General features: G+C 38.7%; 1 protein-coding gene and 1 pseudogene across 4 annotated transcripts; one reads left to right on the top strand and one right to left on the bottom strand.

Annotated features, from left to right (window-relative positions):
• The first annotated feature begins 742 nt into the window (after positions 1-742).
• KBTBD8 (kelch repeat and BTB domain containing 8) lies at positions 743-15,861 on the top strand. Of its 4 annotated transcripts, XR_004960165.1 has the most exons (5): positions 743-807; positions 1,402-1,612; positions 5,248-6,362; positions 9,206-12,328; positions 15,779-15,861. XR_004960165.1 is itself a non-coding variant. In XM_036267083.1 (4 exons), exons 1-4 carry the CDS (start codon positions 792-794, stop codon positions 9,667-9,669), a joined length of 1,806 nt encoding a protein of 601 aa, XP_036122976.1. In that variant the 5' UTR covers positions 743-791; the 3' UTR covers positions 9,670-12,463. The 4 variants fall into 4 exon arrangements, 3 of the variants coding, with proteins under 3 accessions (XP_036122976.1, XP_036122978.1, XP_036122977.1); XM_036267083.1 differs by lacking the exon at positions 15,779-15,861 and having other exon boundaries at positions 9,206-12,463; XM_036267084.1 differs by lacking the exons at positions 743-807; positions 15,779-15,861 and adding an exon at positions 2,993-3,065 and having other exon boundaries at positions 1,531-1,612; positions 9,206-12,412.
• Positions 15,862-19,242: 3,381 nt separating this feature from the next.
• On the bottom strand, positions 19,243-19,712 carry LOC118633291 (annotated as a pseudogene).
• Between the last annotated feature and the right edge of the window lie 3,380 nt (positions 19,713-23,092).

Below are 23,092 nucleotides of genomic sequence, written 5' to 3'. Positions count from 1 at the left end.
TTTCCCCCTATGACGTCCATGTGCTCTTAAGCGAACAGGTGTTCCTGAGTGTCCCAGGAAAGCGAGGCGGCGAGTGGGAGTTAGGATCCCAAGCAGCCTTGTAACCAGACCAGGTGAATCTGCGGAAACCAGAGGACTGGGCCAAGGCAGTGCTACTTCACAGGTGACTCATCAGAGATGGGTTGCTTTTGGGCCTCCTGATATTTTTTTTCGGGGTGCGGTGTCAGATTTCCTTTGCATTTTTGCACAACAGCGCTCTTGTCCATTTCCAAATTTTTCTGGTTTCACAGCCTGCTTTCATACCGGAAGCAGGCATTGGCAGGAGATTTAGGGAATTAAGAACATGATTTAAAAAAAGAAAAAAGAGCCTAGGGCCTGAGAGAGGCCTAAAATGGGGAAATTTGTCTTTCAAGAGCTTTCCCTGCCCGAGATCCACAGAATGACAGCTCTCTTCCGCCAGAAGCCTACCTCTCCTGGCAGACACTGCGCGCCCCAAGGACACTGGAGGCCTCCCAGCTCCGCCTCTGCCAGAACCAGCCAATAGGAATCCCCGGCTTTGGCCTCCACCCCACCCAGACCACGCGGGAGCAGGGGCAATAAAACTACATTTCCCGAGGTGCCTTGCGCATGTCTTGACCAATCAACGCCAGGAATTCTGAGGTTAGGGGAGGAGCTGGATGCACAGGCCACTCCATTGGCTGGAGGAAGCTTAGAAGAGCCGGAACCCGGGAGAGGGAGCAGCGAAATGACATTTCCTCTTTAAATAGCTGGAGCCGTGGCCCCGTGGAGAAATGGCCGCGTCGGCAGGTGGGTCGTATCGTGGCTAGGGAGGTGTGTTGCGAGGGAGGTGGGCCGGGGGACAGGCTCGGGCTGCGAGCGTGGAGATGAGGAGCCGGAGAGAAAGATGGAGAGGTGAAGAGGGATGCGGGGAGGGCGGATGGATGGCGTGGAGGGCGGTGGGCGGTCCGGTCGGACCGGGATGGGGAGGCCGGGTACCCGCCGCCGTTCCGACCTTTCGGGAGGCGGTTGAAGGGGTACTGGCGGCCGCCATCCCTCGCGCGTCCCTCGTGCGGCTCTTGCCCTCGGCTCTCGGCTGGGACGTCCGGCTGTCGGCGGAGTCGCCGCGGTCACCTCGCCTGCTCCGTCCGCACGGACCCTCCGCGAGCGCGGGCAGCGGGCTCGCCGGGCGCCCGCAGGAGCCGGCTGGTGTTTGAACTTGCATCGCAGCTCGCCCTCTGCCGCGTCCAGCCTCGCGGTTCCTTTTGCCGGTGTACATATGCATACATGTATGTTTGTACGGGAATCAAACAAGCCAAGCAATCAAAACCAAAATAAAACAAAAAACCCCGCGACGCCGTAACTGGCTCCGAACTCCTTGTGGTTGTACGATTTTTCTCCTAGATTTAAATAAGCCTTCCCCAACACCGAATGGAATTCCATCTTCAGACACAGCCAGCGATGCCGTGGACCCCTTTCACGCTTGCAGTATTCTTAAGCAACTCAAAACAATGTACGATGAAGGACAGTTGACAGACATTGTAGTGGAAGTGGATCACGGGAAAACATTTTCCTGTCATAGAAACGTTCTTGCTGCAATCAGCCCTTACTTCAGGTATGATGATGGTGGAGACTTCTGTCCATATCCGCACCGAGTTCCCTTTCTCCCTCAGCGCTGGCCATTTGGTCACCAGACTGACACGCTGCAGTGAAGTGAAACCCGTGAGTTTGTTTCCTGAAAATAGACAACAGGGCCTGTGTGTATTTCTTTTTGTTTGTTTGTTTTTGACTTGTCAGATTCTTCCAGAATTCAGGTGATTACTTTTTTTTTTTTTTTTAAGGTAGTGATTGTGTTTCTGTTTGTTTCAGGTAAATGATCAGAAAATCTAGAATTGTGCTTCCCAATATGGCAGCCACTAGACACATGTGGCATTGAAACTTGATTTAAAATTAAACAAAATGAAAATCTCAGTTCTTCAGGCACAGTAACCACATGTAAAGTGCTCAGTAGTCACATGTAGGTAGTGGCTGCCACATTGTCCAGCCCAGATACAGAGCATTTCTGTCACTGAAAATTTCACTGCACAGTGCTGGTCTAGAATTTGTTCCAAAAATGTATCCATGATACATATTTCTTTAGTGCATGTAACTCTTTTAGAGTTTAAAACATAATAACCTGTTCTTTTGAAAACAGATTACTATTAATAGTTTGTTTTAATACCATAGGGATAAAAGCAGTGAAATAAAAATAAATGAAATGTAGTTTTCTGTGTACCTTATGTCCCAAACTAGTGATTGTTTTCAAGATTTCCAGAAGCATTTTTAAAGATAAGTTTTCATTTTCATTTATATTCATCTTTGTATATCATAAAACTTTGAAAAGTAAAATTTTAAAACTGGAGTCTGAAAAATAATTTCATACTCGGAAAAGAACCAGTGATAAAGGCAGCTTCCTGCTTGAGTTTACGTTCTCCTTTTGTTGCAAGTGCTCATTTTTTTTTAAGCCTTTCAATGTCCAATAATGGTGCATGAATGAACAGGAAATAATTTTCTCAACCAGCCTTGAAGTGTGCTTTTTGAAGGTGCTTACCTTTATAGGGCATATAGCAGTGTAGTGTTCCACACAGTAGTTTCTGGTTCCTATTTCTCAGAACACTGAGTTAAATATAGTCAGTTCAGCCTGAAGCTTGTGATGTAACCATTTAGACTTGCTGGGGTAGGTCATTGGACCATTAAGTATTAACCATCACGAGAGGCAGTGAACTGGAAAGGAAAAAGAAGAAACTCCTCCTATACTACACAAAACATACGAGGTTTGGCCTGGTAATGGAAACCACTGGTGAGATTCGCTTATCTGGACTATCAGATATGGTTACGTTATTTCTGAGTAACATTTTTTAAATATATGTCATAATTAAGTACTTAAGAAGCTCTGGGCTAAGCTTACTTTGCGTATATTGCTTTATATAATCTTTAAAATTCTGTCTCTTTGCAGTTGTTATTCCCTTCATCATGTGATAAAACTGAGGCAGAGGGAGATTAAGTGGCCTGTCTAAATTATCTCACTAGTAAGTGGCAGAGGTTGGATTTGATTCCAGAGCCAGGCTTCTTAGTCACTATATGACTTCTAAGGAACAAGAGTGTGGGTCCTCTTTAAAGCTGCCTTTCAGAAGTTTTTATTATATAAGGTTTGATTAGTTAAAAAAAAATACATTAGAACTTCAAAGTAAAAATGTGTCATACTGAAATGTTATAGTCTGTCTTATATCATTAAATGTCATCATTAAAATTAGTTTTGAAGACCTAGATGAATCACTTTTAAAAAGTATGCTATAATAGATTTTCTTAATTTTCAAGAAATTAGATATCTGAATTCAAATGAAGATACTTGTCTAGAAAACTGAAGAATTAGGTTTTTACCTCTTGCTTGTTATTTTTGTACAGAAGTTTCTTGGCACAGTGGTGTTGCTTATGTGAAATCTAGAAAGTTGTACTTAACTGTTTCTAAGTCTTGCATCACTGGTGGAAGAATTAGGAATAATTTGGAATCTGGCATGGCTATTTCATGACCCCAGTGATTTCTCAGAATTAAAATTTGTATTATTATGAACGTTTTGCTGCTAAAGGTTTTGTGTGACAAAGTACTCCTGCTTTATATAGTTTACATAAAGAACCTATTAGAACGGAGGAGAACTCATCAGGTGTCCTACTCCTGTGTGTGACACCAGCCTGTTTAGGTCAGTAGTTGTTCCCATGATAATGGGATATATGGCAATGTTCTCCTTTGGGAACTAGTCTGTGCCTAATGAAGGGCTTTATTTTTCTTTTTAATTGGTAACTGCATCTCTGAGTTTTTCTGTACCTGAATTGAAAACCAGCTCATTCATTGGAACATCTAGTTTTCAGTCATCAAAAAAAGGCTGTGAGATATTAAACTTAAAATTTACATTGTAGAAGTAAAAATAGGACTAAAAAATGGTTGACCAAGGCAGCAAGCTGGGTCCTTATGATACCTTCAGTATTTGTCAGATTGCATTTTTAAATTCATTTGATGGAGAGTAAAAAGTGACAGGAAATCTCCCTATTTAAGGATATTTTTCATAGCATAACACTTAAAAATAAAATGGGAGGTGTCTGGACCTGTATAGTTAACTTTGTTACCAATGTTGGGTCAGTTTCTTCAACAGACATCTAGTAAGTATTCTAAAGTGCATATAGCCCCTTTCTGAAAAGTCTTAAAAGAGCTTTTGATTTGATTTTTATATTTTAATTTTAAGAGCAGCCTTGAAAGAAACCTTGAAGGAGGAAAAGAAATGCAAATAATGTTTGTAAATAACTAATACTTAGATAAAGAGCCAGGGTTTTGGCTATTTAATGTTTTGGTAAAGAAAGGCCCATGAGTGTACGGACATTAAAAGACAGACACACACACACACACAACACCTTGGTCTCAATGGAAAAAGTTTGAGATTTAAAACTCATTTCCAAGAGTCAGTTAATTCTTAAATTCTCTTTAGAAGTGGGCATTATTATCAGCCTACCATAATCTTTATTCATACACAGATATAAATAAGTAAACTATGGTAACTTGGAGAATATTAAGTATATTTTTTTAAGGAAAGGTTTTTCAAAATGTCCAAATATAAGTGAAATGATATTCTTAATATTCCTGATAATGATTAAGGAAGCATCATGAGATAGTTTTAAATGGGAGTAGATAGAGAATAAGAATTTAGGAAGAATGTTTTGTTTTTCTAAAGATGAAAAATTTGGGGCACCAGCTGCCTTGTAAATTTCCACTGGGACATAAAATGTTTTATTAGTCTCTATATGCTAATACATCACATTAACACTCTATAGGTATTCTTCAACTTGTGTCTGGCCTGGTGATTTAAGATCTCAGGTCCCTAAGGCAACTTGACCAGAAGCTTGGATATGGGGCTCCAAGTAAAATAAGGTGTCTTGGAATATTCCATGCCACCTTTTGGTTTGCTTTAATTAGGTATATGCTCCTTATCTCAGAGTTGGCACAAAGTGGTCTGGTCCTAATAATAAGGTTTTTGAGATTAATCAGACTATAATCCTATAGATGAGCAACTTTTATCCCCATTCAGAATATCAGGCAACACATTAGGAAATATTTTTTAGTTTCAAAGGTTATCTTGGTGGTAAATGTATACGCTTAAATATTTGCCACCTTAACTTTTACTTGTAGCGCACATATAATATTAAGTACTCTTTCCTTCGTAGATCTATGTTCACTAGTGGCCTTACAGAAAGTTCTCAAAAAGAAGTGCGAATAGTCGGTGTTGAAGCTGAATCGATGGATTTAGTGTTGAAGTATGCCTACACCTCCAGATTTGTTCTGACAGAGGCCAATGTTCAAGCCTTGTTTACTGCAGCTAGCATCTTCCAGATTCCTTCCATCCAAGACCAGTGTGCTAAGTATATGATCAGTCATTTGGACCCACAAAATTCTATTGGGGTTTTCATCTTTGCTGATCATTATGGTCATCAGGAACTCGGAGATCGATCGAAAGAATACATTCGTAAAAAGTTTCTGTGTGTCACCAAAGAACAAGAGTTTCTCCAGTTGACAAAAGACCAACTGATAAGTATACTAGACAGTGATGATTTAAACGTAGACCGAGAAGAGCATGTTTATGAAAGCATTGTAAGGTGGTTTGAACATGAACAGAATGAAAGAAAAGTGCACCTTCCAGAAATTTTTGACAAATGCATACGTTTTCCTCTGATGGAAGATACCTTTATAGAGAAAATCCCACCTCAGTTTGCACAGGCTATAGCCAAAAGCTATGTAGAGAAGGGACCATCCAGTACTAATGGCTGTACACAGAGACTTGGGATGACTGCATCTGAAATGATCATATGTTTTGATGCTGCCCACAAACACTCAGGAAAGAAGCAAACGGTGCCTTGTCTAGATATAGTCACAGGAAGAGTGTTTAAATTATGCAAACCACCAAATGATCTAAGAGAAGTAGGGATTCTTATATCACCAGATAATGACATTTACATTGCAGGAGGATACAGGCCAAGCAGCAGTGAAGTATCCATCGACCATAAGGCAGAAAATGATTTCTGGATGTATGACCATTCCACCAATAGGTGGCTATCCAAACCATCCTTGCTTCGAGCCAGAATAGGCTGCAAACTGGTATATTGCTGTGGTAAGATGTATGCCATTGGAGGGCGTGTTTATGAAGGTGATGGGAGAAACTCACTAAAATCTGTGGAGTGCTATGACAGCAGAGAAAATTGTTGGACAACTGTTTGTGCAATGCCTGTTGCAATGGAGTTTCATAATGCTGTGGAGTACAAAGAGAAGATCTATGTTTTACAGGGTAGGTGCCTAAGTGATTTCGTTCTTTGTGAAAGGGTAACAGGTCCAGTTGTGTTTTACTTATGCTAAAACAAGTGTTTGTTCCTGTTAATTGAAGAATATCTCAGGCTTTCTTATAAACTTTGGTGGAATAGTATGTTCTTCAAAGACCCTATAAAGAAAATAAACTTTTAAATAAAAAAAGGCAGAGATTTTTAAAATTACTAAAATAATCTTGTAAATTTTTGATGTTCTTATTGTGTTTTGACATTATGTAGCATAAGTATTTTTGAAAGCATTCTTTGATAAGTAATAGTTTAGTTTTTTTTTGGAGAACTATTTCAGAGCTGTTTTTAAGACTTTAAACAAGAAAGCAAGGTTGATATATGATATTTTTTTGTTCTTCAATAATATATAATCAAAAGATGTTGATTATATGGAATTTAAGGATTAATTTAAAAAAGAAAGAACAAAGCATTAACTAAAGTGTACTAATCAGTTACCTGAGAATTTTGTATAAGCTTTATTATTGCAAAGGTTACAAAAATTAATAACAACAAGTTTGAAATTACAGCCTTCTGATTTTAGTTTTTAGTGCAGTTTATGTTACCTTCCCTAAAACTTTGTTTTCAGATTTTTTTCCACTGGAAAACTTGGAGATGTCACCTTTTTCTTACTTTCAACAGTATAAATAGGAGGGAATATTTAATATACTTGACTTTTTAAAAGACTTTAAGTGATACAATATAAGTAGAAAAGTGACTGGGTGGGAACAAACAAGACATTTATTCCAACATTCTGATTTGAGATAACTAATGTTTTCCTTGTGTTTGGTGTTTATACAGTTTAGTTGTTTGAATGTTGACTGCAATGTTGATAATACCAGCATCCTTATTTCTCTCTTGTGTTTCTTAACTGCCTACATATAAATGTTTTTCTCTACTTTAATAGAACAAGAAAAAGGGGCAAGCTTTGTTTAGATACACATGAGTTTTTAATTCTTATCCTATTGTTTTCTTTAAATTATGTTCTTTGCTCTAATCCTTTGACTTAAAATTTTCCAGTAAAGCTTGAAACCCATGTTTAAAGTTCAATAAAAGTTAATTTTACAGAAGGAGTGGTACTCTCTAGTGCCTTATTTCAGTTGAATAGAAACAGGAGCATGATTTAGGTTTGTTGGTCCTGCAGAAAAATGGAATATAATATGGGTGTATAACCTATCGAGTATGGTTGGATAGATTATAGGATCCAATATGATGAAGCTCTCTTTACATATATTTTGGTCTTAATGGCTAATCAGTTAGTTGATAGACATAGAATTAATTTTAAGACACTCAATTGCAAGGCACAGGTTGTGTATTAATATAAATACTAAAGCAAAGTAGCATTAAATTAGTAGAACTTCAGGGCTGGAATGAACATTGTTTAATCCAAGATTATATTTTATATAAGGAATTTGAGGCTCTGAGGGTTTTCTTAATTGTCCATAATTGCTTTTAATTTATTAAAGCTGATTTTAGATTTAAAAAAATCAACTTTCTTTTATATATCATCTTTCCTTTCCATAAGAAATTTATAGAGAGGTAGTGCACATTAGTAAGTTTTCATTCCTATATTCTTTACTAAAAATACTGTTACAAGTCCATCATTTAAGCACAGGTGATGTGTAAATGAAACCTGGGAATTTAACAAGCTACTTTTTCAAAAAATTGAAATCACAACATCACTATTAAGTAGGCATTTTAATTGGTAGGTAAGAGTAAACCTAGTTCAAAACAGTTTTCAAGGAGAAGCTCAGTTTAGAAGTAGGTATTTCTAATCTAAACAAAGCTTCTTTATATAAATAAATTTGACATGAATAGTCAGAAGCTTATGTTGTACTATCTGTGGCTGTTGTATCAATTTGTTCATGAAGGGTTCAGATTTTTATATCAGAGATTTTATAGAAATGTTAGAATTAGCCCAACGCTTATAAATCTTCACTAGTTTAATTCTTTTAGACATTTTTATATTAGAAGTCTGACTCAGCATATCCTTTTATTGCTAAAATAGAATTGAAGTCAGCTCCATAAACTATATATACATTTTCTTTCATGTTAAAGGCAAGTTTTCACCTCTTGAGTATTTGTCTTTGCATTATGGCAACACTAAAAGAAACATAAGTGGACCATAGACAAATCTCAACAATTCCATATACTATCTTCTAATTCAATAATGAGCACATAAGTTTATAGTGGCTTATTTATGATGAAGCTATCTATATATATACTTTTACCTCAGTGGCTAACCATTAGTAATAATGCGTTTTTGAGCTGCCTTAAATTTTTTTTTTGAAAAATACAATTGGATAGAATAAATGGAACCAAGATTGTTTTTTGGGGGGTAGGGGAAAGGGTAGTTTTTTTTTTTATTGTTTTTATTTCTTTTAAAATTTTTATTTATTGATTTTAGAAGAAGGGAGTGAGAGAAATGTCGATTTGTTGTTCCACTTATTTATGCGTTCATTGGTTCCTTCTTATGTGTGCCCTGACCAGACATCGAACCCACAATCTTGGTGTGTTGGGACGGTGCTGTAACCAACTGAGCTATCCGGCCAGGGCTGAACCAAGGTCTAAACCATTCTGCTATCAAGCCAAAATAACTCTTCACTTCTCCCCATTATGAACACCCCAAATTCAGGTTGACTATAATATTACGTGTTATGTTGTGCCATGGAACAAAGCAGTTTTAAGCTATTTTATAATGAATGTATCTCTACAGAGTATAAAAGTGGTATTTTAGAAAGTGAAATATTTGAAACATGTTCTTTAGTCCTCAATATACAACCGAAAAGACATGTAAATGTATATATTCTTCTTTTTTTAGGAGAATTTTTCCTCTTCTATGAGCCACAAAAAGACTACTGGGGATTTTTAACCCCCATGACTGTGCCTAGAATCCAGGGCTTAGCAGCTGTATACAAAGACTCCATCTACTACATAGCTGGAACCTGTGGAAATCATCAGCGCATGTTTACTGTAGAAGCCTATGACATTGAGCTAAATAAATGGACTCGTAAGAAGGACTTTCCATGTGATGAGTCTATCAATCCATACCTTAAACTGGTACTTTTCCAGAATAAACTCCATTTATTTGTTCGAGCTACTCAAGTGACTGTTGAAGAACATGTCTTCAGAACCAGCAGGAAAAATTCCCTTTACCAATATGATGACATCACTGACCAGTGGATGAAAGTGTATGAGACCCCAGATCGGCTCTGGGACCTTGGGCGGCATTTTGAATGTGCCGTAGCTAAACTCTATCCTCAGTGTCTTCAGAAAGTACTTTAGAAAGTAGCAGGCCTTAGTGAGCTCATTGACATCCAATGCTTGAGGAGTCTCAATGGTACGAGAAGTGCAGTGCATATTTAAGAAAGCTGAGTTTGTACATGGAAGTGGATGCTCTAAAAGGTGACAGTGTAGGGAGGGATGTCTTCATCCTTGTGACATTTTCATTTCAGTAAGCAAAAGTAACAAAGTGCAATTAGCAGCATTTTTTTCTGGTATAAAAACAATCATTTTCATTCTAGAATTTTGTGATAAATAGTCTCTGAGATACCAGATGAATTAATAACTATGCAGTCTTATAAGAGCAGTTAGGGTATTATTGGTTAGAGACATCCAAACTAGTTTGATGTGACTTTATTTTAAATACGGGTAAAACTCTGAGGCAATATCACTAGGACTTTAGCTGTGACCTCTCCAACACAGAGAAGCACTAACTTAGATTCTCATTCTTAATATATATATTATATTTATGTACTGTTTGCAAGTTTACTGAGATTTAAATGTGTTCTTAGAATTGATTGAAGGAAAAACAAATCATCTCAGAAAGAACTTTCAGTCTAATTTTTTCATGTATATTCCAAATAACTTTAAATTAAGCTGAAGTTTTAAAATACCTGTTTTTTGTTGATAACTTTTTCATGTGCTAACACTGTCTCATTTTTAAAATCCTGAAAAGGGTCCAAATTCACGGTGGCTGGTGCTAGTATAAGTTAATTCATGTGTATAGCTAGACGGATTTAAGTTGTCTGAGCCTATGCCTGCCTTTCAAGTTAGTATGTTAGTTTTGTGGCCATTGTACTTTACCTGTCAAACTCTTGTGATTTTACAAGATTCTCTACTTACAGGATAGCAAGATAGGACCAGTTATTGATCTAACTGGACTTCAGTCCAGAATAGTGAGAAGATTCAACACAGTTTGCACTAACACGGGTCATTTTGTTGCCTGACCTCCTTTTCCATCTCTACTTGTCTAGTCTTTATCGGTACAGTGAAAGGTAACTTATTTCTGTTCTGCACAGAGCATAATGTGAAGTTTTACACCTACTTTTAAAATTCTGTTTTACAGAAACATAAAACTCCTGCAGTGGTTGAATTTAATGTCTTTTAAGTTACATGTGACAATTAAAACCTCATTCATTTTTTAATTTTTGCACTTAACAGTGATAAATATTTTTATTGAAAACCTTGTTCTAGCTGAAGGTGATTGAGAAGGAAAAGAGTAAATGAATAAACCCATAGCATCATAGGTACTAAATCATGTTTCATATTTAACTGATGAATTTCTAACAATCAGTTAGGAATATTCACATAAAGAACAAACCAATTCATTTGTAATTCCTTAGATGTTTGTATCTAACATTTTTTACTATGCCTAGAATAATAAATAAGGGATATAAGTATAGTCCAGAGTCTGTCCTCAACTAGAACATTTTGATTTTCTTAAAACAAATTGGCATGGTTTGTATTAGAAACTCTTTTCAAATTGTGATGTGATACTGTGAAACAAATTGAAAACATTGCCTCTGCATCACATACCTCGTTTTTCAGAAACTTTCCAAACTGCTTGTCTTAGACCTTTACAGTAGGAAATGTTTTCTGAAGAAGAATTCAAAGTAGACAGGATTTATAGAATTACCATTTTAAAATCTACTCTTGTGAAGCTAGTTATGTGTTTTTTTTCTTACTGGTCTTGAGAGTGTGTCTATAACCTCTTTATACACTCTGTCAGCCAGTAACTTCTTTTCTCCCCCATTTTTCCTTCTGTTCCTCTTCATGCTGTTTGGGGGCTACTTCTGTGAGTTTTTTTGAAGCATCTTTAAAGTGTTGCAGAGGGGAGGAAAAAAAAATAACTTTTGCAAGTGATGTTCATGTAATTTATTTTTGAAAGCTTTGTTGAATAAGATTTTCTGATGCTTTTTGACAATCTTCTGTATTTATTTAGAAAAAATGTGTTACTTGAAAACATGACATAGAGCATTGAGTTAGTAATATACATGTGCTGTATGACATATAGGAAGGAGTACAACATGCTGTGGTTAATTCCACAGTAGATTTTTTTTTCTGTTGATCTGCACAACAGTTGATCCTTTTAATATAACAATTTAAATTGAGGGTGTGATCTAAGTATAGTATATCAAAGCCAAGGTTTAGAATTTGCTATGGGAGTAGAATATATATTGAATTTTGTATGGAGAACTATTTGTTTAAATTATATAGCTGGGATACTTTGCCACTTTTTAAGTGATTTGAGAAGAACCCTAGAAAACTAAGATGAGTAATATGTGTGGATAGATATATGTTTAAATAGTTAAGGTATATTTGTATAGTATGTTGAGAATATAAGTAAAAGGCACAACGGGGCTGCGGAATTAAAGGTCTAAAGTATGCCCGTCCCACTTTCACTTTGTTTTTGTATTTGAAGAATGTATGTGGCACTTTCCTATATACTTTCCAGACATTGGAAACTGGACTTGGTATAACTATATTATAGGAAAGTTTTAATTGTGTTCTTCAGTTTCCATGTTTTCTGTTACTCTACCAAGTTGATGCATAAACATCAAGCTCATCTTGTTGGTGCATGAGAGAAAGTGGAAGCGATCCGCAAGGAATCAGATTTCCTGTGTGAAGCAGTTTAAAATGTCATTCAGTGTTCAGTGCTCAGGTATGTAGTAAGTACTGTAGTCCTTTGGGGGCAAATGTGTAGATATTTTTAAACATTTTGCCATAATTGCACAGTTTTTTGCATTTTTACATGATGGCATTGTTTCTTATAATAAAACTTTTTTCTGATTGAAAACTTCCATTGTAAACTGACCTCTGACTAGTGAATTTGCAGAATCAATATTTGGTGAAAATCATGAAATACCTTATGTTGTGGTGGACTAAAATGAGATTTTAATCTATCAATTATTTGGTCTCTGGTACAAAATGAACTAGTTAATATCACCTTATATAATGCTCCTTAAATTCTAAAGCAGTCTCACTTATATTGGTAATATCTGTGTTCCGTTTGTTCTGGCCTAAACTCATTATTCCACTCTTCTCTATCACATTTCACATCTAATCCATCAGGAAACCCTATTCCTCTTTCTTCAAAATATGCCCAGATTTTAACCAGTTACCACTTGCACCATTATCACTGTAGTCTAAACTAGCCTACCTTGTCTGCCTGAATGCATGCCTAGTCTCCCTTTTGCCACCTTTGACCCCTAGTAATCTATTCTGTTCTCCACACAGTAGCCAGAGTGATCCTGTTGAAACATAAGTCAGATTATGTTCCTCTTCTGCTCAAACCCTTCCAATGGCTTTCCCTCTGCCTGTGTGTGAGAGCCAGACTCCTTTCTTACACGAGCTACACCTCCAACTCCACCTCTTGGACCTCATTGTCATTTCACCAGCTCACTCTGTTCCAGCCACACTGCCGTTCCTCAAACACGCCAAGCCTTTCCAAGTCCAGGCCGTGACAACTCACTTCTTCATTCAAGTCTCTAGTGAAATTGCAGAGAGGTTTCTCTGACCACCGTATGTAAAATAAACACCTTTCTTCAGACTCAAACCTCTCCCCCAATACCACTTGTTTTTTTATTGCTTTATTTTTTACATATCTTCCTCAACTGAGATGTAATCTCCACAAAAGCTAGGAATTTGTTTTATTCATTATGCACCTCAGATCAATGCCTAGGACATACTAGGCAGTCAATCAATAAATGTTTATAAAAATAAATGAATTTTCAGGTAAGTTTTTTTTTATCCCCGAGGATATTTTTGCATTTATCTTCAGACAGAGTGGTAGGGAGAGAGGGAGAAAGAGGGAGAGAGAAACATCGATGCGAGAGAGAGAGAGAGAGAGAGAGACATTGAGTGGTTACCACCCATGCGACCCCAACCGGGACCGAGGACAAACTGCAACCAATGTACGTGCCCTTAGTGGGAACCGAACCTGGGACTCTCTTGTCTGTGGGCTGACACTCTAATCACTGAGCCAAACCAGCCAGGGCAAGTTTTTGTTTTTGTTTTAAATGTAATTGTATTGATTTTTTAGAGAGGTAGGAAGGGCGAGAGAGAGAGAAGCATCGATGAGATGTGAGGGAGAAACATTGATCAGCTGCCTCCTACATACCCACCTCCAGGGATTGAGCTCAAAACCTGGGCCTGTGCCCTGACCAGGAATGGAAGGAACTGGGACCGAGCTCAATCCACTGAGTCAAACCAGCCAGGCAAACTTTCAGGTAAGTCTTAAAGCAACCTAAAAAGTGGCAGGATTGGTAAGATCATCTCTATTTTATCGGATAGGAAACATAAAGACCAAGTGTATTGCCAAAGGTGGCTCACTTGTGATAAGAACCAAGCTTTCCACTTTTACCTTAACCTACTTCCTACATGCTACAATAGTTCCAAACAAAACACAGAAAAGGTAGATGCTCTATATTTTGTGTTTAATGATTGCCTTTTTTGAGTCTCACCTTTTCCCCTACACTATTATTTAAAATATCTACTGTAGTTTGTAACTGATTAATTCCCAATAAGGGAATAGATGAGATAGGAAAATACTGTCTCTTTGTCAACCCACTTGCACCCCACCATCTTGTTAATATACCACTGTTATGAGTTCTGTCCTTCAAATAAGTTGAAAAAAAAAAGGCTTCAGAAATTCCAACTTAGACGGTAGTCATGCACCACATAATGACATTTCAGTCAACAATGGACTGCTTATACAATGGTGTTTCTGTAAGGTTATAATGGAGCTAAAAGATTTCTGTCACCTAGCGACATGGCTATTATAATATACACAACACATTACTCGCATGTTTGTGGTGATGCTGGTGTAAACCTGGCATGTACAGGTATAGCACATACTATAATGTACAGTACATAATACTTGATAATGAGAAAAGATTATGTTGCTGGCTTATGTATTTGCTATATTATACTTTTATTTTATTTTGGAATATTTTTTTTACTTATAAAAAATTTGCTGTAGTCCTGGCCGGTTTGGCTCAGTGGTTGGAGTGTTGGCCTGTGGACCAGAGTCCCAGGTTTGGTTCCCACTAGGGGCACATACCAAAAAAAAAAAAAATGTTTGCTGTAAAACAGTATGTTGTTACACCGGAAGCAACTTCATTCATCTCGAGTTTACTGTGTCTCTGGATTGCATTATTTTCTCTTGTGATTGATTTAACCTCATATTGTTTTGTACAGTTACATGCTGTACAGGCTTGTAGCCCTAGGAGCAACAGACTATACCATATGGCCTAGGTGTTTAGTAGGCTATACCACTAGTCCATACATTCTCCTCTTAAGCAAAACCGCTTTTATCATGGTCTCCAATGGCATTTATGCTGAAATTCACTCTTCATTTTTCTGTCCTCAACCTCATGGAAGTGTTTGGCACAGTTGACCACCTTCTCCTTTCTGAAGCCCTTTACTTACTGGGCTTCTGGAACCCCATGTTCTGAATGAAGATGCCCTTTGTACTGTCCTCTCCTTACTTACCCTCCTTTATTGGCTCCTTCTCTCCCTGAGTCTGCTTCTCTTTGCTCCTCTTGTCTGTCTTCTCTTCTGACCTCATCTGTTCCTATGGCATTAAATGTCATTTGCATACTTAGGACTTCCAAATTTGTATTTTCAAACCATACATCTATTATCGCCTCCAGACTCATACCCAACTCTTGTTTGATTGGTGGAGACATCTCAAATTGAACATCCGTGAATTTTCCTGAAGCTCCACCCGCAAAGAGCAGCGTGTACCTGCCACTCCGCCCCATGCCCACTGCCTCCATCCGAAGCAGCCCCCTTACTTGCAGTGTTGCTTTCTGTCGTTTCAGTTACCCACACTCGACTGTGGGCTGAAACTATTAAATGGCAAATTCCAGAAATAAACAATTCATGTTTTAAATTGTGTGCTATTCAGAGTAACGTGATGAAATCTCTCATCATCCTGCTTCATCCCATCTGGGACATGAATCATCCTTTTGTCCAGCGAATTCACGCTGTATATGCTACCCGCCCTCAAGACTCCTATATTATGAGCTTTGATCATGTTGTTTCCTGTACCTGGAAACTTCTTTTCTTCACCTCTGTTCTTTGTGTGACCTTGGTTCTCATCTTCCAGGTCTCAAAAGACTACCCTGACAATTCCAGCTAAAGTAAATGCTGCTGTCATGCTGGGTCTCACCAGTGAAAGTTGTTTACCCCTCACATTTTTTTGCTGTCTCCCCACTAAACAGTAAGTTCCATAATGGCAGGGCCCAGGTCTACTTGCCATCCAATGTGTCCCCAGTATCTGGAAAGGTGCCTAGCATATAATAATGTTTTAAATTAACTTTTTATTTCAAAATAATTTTAATTTATGAAAGAGTGGCAAACATAGTACAGAGAGTTTCCATATATACCTACCCAGTCTCCCTTATTATTGGCCTGTTAATGAGCCAATATTGATTTATTATTAAACTAAATTCTATATTAAGAAGGTTTTGGGGGCTTTGCAAAGATTTGTCTCTTCTCTGATTTTATTTGTTCAAATTATATACTTATATCAGTGTGGACTCATTTTATATTCTGAGTTATTTATATATATGTATATTTATACACACACATATATATATTTATACTTTGAGTTATAATCCAATTCTACTACTACTTTATTTTATAGCTCAGTTTGTTTCAGTCTTACCCACTAGGGGCTGTTTCAGTGGCTGCTGTGCCCTTGACGTCCTCCCAGCAGCGGCAGTGTTTGCGCTCCTTTGAACCCTTCCTACTTGCCGGCCCTGCAGGATGCTCCAGGCTCGACTGTTCGGGGCAGGGCAGAAGTAGGGTCCCAGTTGTGAGTTCGAGAAACAGAGTTTATCCTGGTATCATTATTTATTAATTATTGTATTATTTCCCATACAAACAACCTACTTTTGCCACACCCTGGATATTTCCTTCCCCAGTCCTAGGAGCAGCCATTTCTCTGAGGATCTCTAGTTCCTTCTGATGGAGAGCTGGCAATAGATGTGTTCGCTGCTTCTGGTTGTCACTGTTTCTAGACCTGCTCAGCTGACTGAGTTAAGAATATGTGTGTGTACTCTAACCTCTATATATACACATACCTAAAAAATTTCTCTATGTAACTATATTGATGTGTGGCTGAATTTTAGTTTACATTGATTTTTTCCTACTCTAATCCATTGCTACACGTAATATTCTAGCCTCCTCTCCTTGCTCACTTGTACCTTTCCACTCCAGAAACCTGACTGCCACCATCCGTGATTCCTTTACACGTGGTGGTGTCAGAATTGTTCACCCATCCTCCAATGGAAAACAGTGTTACCAATGAGAGCACAGTGCTTGGTAGAGTTCTTTGCTTTTACTTTTACAGGCTCCACTCATTTCCAAAGTTATCTAGATGAGTACACCCCACTCCCACTTCAGTGAGGTTTCTTTCATACATTTTAAATAATTTATATGATGATATCATTTTTTCTTCTTTGGCCTGTGATACATTGATTAATTTTTAAATGTGAACCGGCCTTACATAACTAGAGTAAAACTCATTTGATCATGATGTATAACTCTTTTTATATATTGTTGGATTTGATTTGCTAATGTTTTGTTGGGGATTTTTATATCTATGCTAATAAGAAGTATTGGCCAAGAGTTTTGTTTTTAATGCCTTAATCTGGGTTTGGTATTAGGGTAATATTGGTCTCATAAAAAAAGTTAGGAAGGCTGCCCCAGCCAGGTGGCTCAGGTGGTTGGAGCATCATCCTGTACGCCAAAAGGTTACAGTTTGATCCCCATTTGGGGCACATATGGGAGGCAACCAATTGATGTTTCTCTTACCTCAATGTCTCTGTCTCTCCCTCTCTTTGTCTCTCTCTCCCAAAAAAAATCACTAAAAACATACCCTCTGGTGAGGATTAGAAAAACAGAAAGTTTTCCTCTGATTCTATTTCCTGGAAGGGATATTGAAAAGTTGGCAGAATTTCTACCTTAAATGTAGGGTAGCATTTATAGGTAAAACCATCTGGACCTGATGCTTTATTTTTGGAAGGTTATTTATTATTAATTTAATTTCTTGAATAGATATTGGGTTAGTGAGGTAATATATTCCTTATGAGTTACTTTTCTTGTGTCTTTGAAGACATTGGTCCATTTCATCTACATTATCAAATTTGTGGGCAGGGAGTTGTTCATAGTATTCCTTTATAATTCTTCTAATATCCATTGAGTACTTATTTCTCTTTTATTTATGATGTTAATAATTTGTCTTCTCTCTTGTTTTCTTGATTAACTCAGATAGAAGCTTATCAATGTTATTGGTCTTTCCACAGAACCAGATTCTGGTTTCTCTATAGTGTTTTCAATTTTATTGATTTCTACTCTAATTTTTATTGCTTTCTTCTGTTTGCTTTAAGCTTTAAATACTCTTCTTCCTTTAATCACTTAAGGTGGAAGCTTAGGTTACTGATTTTAGATTTTTCTTCTTTTTCTAACATATGCACTTAATGCTATAAATTCTCCTCCAATCAATGCTTTTATAGCATCTCACAAAATTTTATATGTTGTATTTTCACTATTTTAAGTGCAAAATATTTTTATCATGTCTTTATGGAGAATTGACCCTTTCATAATTATGTAATGCCCTCTTTACTCCTGATAATTTTCCTTGTCTGAAATTAATATAGTTATTCCAGTTTTCTTTTAATTAATGCTAACTTGATATAACTCTCTCCACCACTCCTCATTTTTAACTACCTGAATATTTATATTTAAAGTGGACGTTTTATAGACAATTTATACTTTGGACTTGTTTTTATATCTACTGTGAAAATCTCCATTATTTAATCAATATATTTAAACCATTCATGTTTAGTGTGATTATTGATATAACTGGATTAATCTCTAATATATTTGTTATTGTTTTATACTTGTCCTTATTCTTTGTTTCTTTCCCTCTGTTTTACTGTTTATTTTTGTGCTTTATTTTCTTTCTGGTTTTAATCAAACATTTTATATTCTATTTTATTTCCTTTCTTAGCACATTAATTACACATTTTTAAAATTTTTTCCAGTTGGTGCCCTAGATTTACAATATATATATTTTAAAACTAAAAGAGTTGTTAATTTTAGTTTTACATTTCGCAATACAAATTAAAATTCCTTATTTTTTGGTCCCACTACTTCCCTCCAAAATGATTTTCTCTTTTTTTTTTTCCCCTCACCCGAGGACATTTTTCCATTTTTTTGTACAGATAGAGTGGGAGGGAGAGAGAGGAACAGAGAGAGAGAGGGAAACATCGATGTGGAAGGGACACATCGAGTGGCTGCCACCCGCACGACCAACCAGGGCCGGGGACAAACTGCAACCGAGGTACATGCCCTTAGTGGGAACCGAACCCGGGTCTCTCCGGACCGCAGGCGGACGCTCTAACCGCTGAGCCAAACCGGCCAGGGCGATTTTCTCTTTGATAGGAAGAGGGAGTGAGTCTTCCTTGCCATACTCTTAGAAAACACCCATAGGCACATCACCATGATCTCCTGGTGAAGAAGAAAAGTAATATAAAACTGACAGAAAGAGGCTCCCCTTTCTTCTCATCTGTCTGGTGGAGTCATCCCTGGCTGAGTGGGCACCGTCAGGGAATGGGCGGGAGATCTCATCACTGGGGGCCCAGGCATCATTGGCATGTGCCTCCAAGAGCTGTCCCACTGGCATCATTCCAGGAGGAAGAGGGCCTATTATTGGCACCATGGGAGGGCCCCACATATGGAGTGTTGGCATCATACAAGGGTGAGGAGGACCCAGAAGACTGGGGGGAGGTGGGATCATTGCCCCTGCAGGAAGAAGAGTGGAGAATGGAGTAGGAAGTATCTTTTCTTGCTGAAATGCTACAGTTGTTTTGTCAGTTAGGCTCTGAACCTGCTCTTCCATCCATTTCTGATAGTAGTTTTTCACATTCTCTTTGTGTGTGTGTGTGTGTTTTACCACTGCAGTGTGTCTTCCTCACAGATGGAGAGTCATGAGTGAGGTATATATTGCAGTGCTCACAATAAAACTTAGGCATGTTGTTCTGCCTACAATATCCATTTTTAAAAACTAAGTTCATCTTTAAATAACACTATACTGCTTCGTGTGTAGTGCAGGTATTTTTTTTTTTTAATCCTCACCCAAGGACATTTTTCCATTTATCTTTAGATAGAGTGGGAGAGAGGGAGGGAGGGAGGGAGAGAGAGAAAGAGAGAGAGAAACATCTATGTGAGAGAAACACATCGATTGGTTGCCTCCCGCATGACTGACCAGGGCTAGGGACCAAACTGCAACCGAGGTACATGCTCTTGACTGTAATTGAACCCACGACTCTTTGGTCTGTGGGCTGACGCTCTAACCACTGAGAAAACTGGCCAAGGCTGTAGTGTAGGTATCATACAGAAGTTCCCAATTCTTCCTTTTCATCCCTGTGACATTGTCAGTTATTTCACTTATCCTTATTCTATAACCACTTAATTTATATTTCACTATTTGTACTTTAAACAATCAACCTTTTAGACCAATTAATATAAAAATAATAAAATATTTTATTTTACCTTTATCTATTTCTTCTCTGACACTGTTCATTTCTTTATATAGCTCTAAGTTTCTGACCTGTATCATTTTGTCAGTTTCTGAAGAACTTTTTTTAACATTGTTTACAGGATAGGTCTGCAGATGATGAATTCCTTCTGATATTGTCTGTTGGAGAAAGTCTTTTTCTTTTAACCTCACCTGAGGACATTTTTCAATTTTTTGTTCAGGTAGACTGGGAGGGAGAGAGAGGAAGAGAGAGAGAGAAACATCGACGTGAAAGGGACACATCGAGTCGCTGCTGCCCGCACGACCAGCCAGGGCCGGGGACAAACTGCAACCGAGGTACGTGCCCTAAGCGGGAACCGAACCCGGGTCTCTCTGGACAGCAGGTCGACGCTGTAACCGCTGAGCCAAACCGGCCAGGGCTGTCTGAGAAAGTCTTTATTTCTCCTTCATTTGTAAGGATAATTTCACTGGATCTGGAATTCTAGATTTGTAGAGCATTTGTTTCAGCCTCTTAAATATTTTATTGCACTCCCTTGCTTTTGCATAGCTTCCAGAGAAAAGTCTGATGTAATTCTTCTTGCCCCTCTGTAAGTAGAGCTTATTTTTCATGTGGCTTCTTTCAAACTTTCCTCTTCCCCCTTGGTTTTCTTCAGTTTGAATGTGACGTGAGCATGCAGTTTCTTTGTTATTCATGCTGCTCGGTGCCTGAGCTTCCTAGGTTCGCAGTGTTCTGTCTGCCATTAATGTTGAGAGACTCTCAGTCATTAGGACTCCAGGTATTTCTTCTGCCTCTCTCTCTCTCTCTCTCTCTCTCTCTCTCTCTCTCTCTCTCTCTGTCTTTTTTCCTCCTTCTGTATATGTTAAACCTTTTGAATTTTCCACAGTTCTGGGATATTTTGTTGCATTGTTTTCATTATATTTTCTGTTTTCATGTCAGTTTGCAAAGTTTCTACTGACATACATTAAAATTCATGGATTCTCTCCTCAGGCATGTCCAGTCTACTGATGTGTTCATGGAAGACATTTTTTTTCATTTCTTTTACGGCGATTTTGACTTCTAGGATTTCCTTTTGATTCTTAGAATTTCTATCTCTCTGCTTCATAACCTATCTGTTCTTACATTTGTCTGCCCTTTCCATTAGAGCCCCTACATGTTTATCAGAATTATTGTATTTTGTATTTTTTTTTATCCTCACCCAAGGACACTTTTTGTATTCATCTCCAGATAGAGCTATTTCACATGCCTGGCACACAAACACTCTCTAAGTATTCACCGTTAGTATTATTCACTCTAATGCTGTCCTGGATACACTGAAAACATAGCTTTAATGGAACAGTATTTTCTTCACAGCTAATATGAGCTTCATGCTCAGCTGGAGGGCGACCGTGCGAACTCTTGTTCAGGAGAATGTGCTCCGAACCCACGCGTGCAAACAGCTGTGTCACTCACAGTTCTCACTTTCCTTTCTGCGCTGTGTGTTTCTAGAGGATCAAAATTAAACAAATAGGACTTAAAGCCATTGGTATAAAGCTTGTAACCTCTGTGTGTAAAATAAATATAAGGGTGTTGAGAGGGAGTTTGCTTGTTTTTAAGAACTGAAAAGAGTCTGCCCTTAGAATTTTTCTTGTCCTCTGTTCTCATTTAGCCATACAGATCTAATAGAGTTTAGGTCACAGAGCTTAATTCTTGAAACATGTGATTCCAAAGACCCTTTAAGGATAAAGAAGTAAGTTCAGAACACCTCATGCTAACACTCAGATTAGGACGTCTGCGGCCTGCCGTGAACCAGGCGCCACGGCTGCTCAGAGATCACGGCGTGGGAGTGTTTCCCTGTCATCCGCGAGCCTCGCAGATGTCACAGCTCCGCGTGCCTCTGCCAGAGCCAAGGCAAAGAGGGCGACGGGCGCGGGAGCTTTGGTTGAATTTGGGTGAATGGATACATGACCTCAAACATCTAGCGTAAATGAGAAGAAAAAGTAACAGAACAAATCTGAGAAAATCAGTGAGGGCAGAGGAAAGGCACCAAGAGGTTCTCGGGGAGCAGGGGCCGGGCAGGAGAACTTGGAGCGAGGCCCAGAGAACAGCGAGGTGCAGACTCCCCGGGTCCTGGGGCTGACGCGGAGGACAGGACCTGATGCTGGCGGTGGTGGAAACGAGGAGCCTACTGGTGGAAGTGGGGTATCCCTTCTCCCCACTGAGTGCTGGGCGTCAGGTCCTTATGATAGCTCGAGAAAAAGAATTTTCTGAGTCCTGCATGGGAAGATGAGTGTTCTTAATCTTCAGGAAATTACATCCCGGGGGTTTCAAAGTCCCATCTTCCTTCATCTGGTCCTGGAAGAGGCACAGCTGGGGATTCAGCAGAGCTGGAAGCAAAGCCCAGAGTTCCTGTCCCATGGAGGAGCTGGGTCTGGCGCAGCATCAGGCCAGTGGCGGTGGGTTAGTCCACTGTGTGGTTTGCATGGCTGTGGGCATGCGAGGGGATGCAGGGGCATGACGGCCCTGAGAGCCAGCGGCCGAGCAACAGACCAGGAGGCCAGGGAGAGAGAGCTCCTTTGGGAGTTTAAGGATCTGAAGTCTTGCGGTGCTTGCAGTGGCCATACCTCCTCTGGCCAATGACTGTTCCAGGTGTGACTCACATCAACTACCTCCCCTATTTCACCCAGACTTTACTGGGCATGTGTCTCTTCTTCCCTTTGCGCCTTTCCTGTTAATTAATAACCTGGTTATTTACAATGGTATCAATGCAACAGCTTCAGCAGAGGGCTGTGGACAGAAATCAAATTAAGGTGCAAATCAAAGGTGTGAGTGGGGTGAGTGGGCAAGGATGTAGGTGTTTGTCCAGGAGCCTGCAGGAATGAAGGTCCAAGGCATGT

The sequence above is a fragment of the Molossus molossus genome, unplaced genomic scaffold, assembly GCF_014108415.1.
Source record: "Molossus molossus isolate mMolMol1 unplaced genomic scaffold, mMolMol1.p scaffold_m16_p_18, whole genome shotgun sequence".
NCBI lineage: Eukaryota > Metazoa > Chordata > Mammalia > Chiroptera > Molossidae > Molossus > Molossus molossus.
The sequence above is the reverse complement of the archived record's forward strand: the minus strand, read 5'-3'. Positions and strand labels throughout refer to the sequence as shown.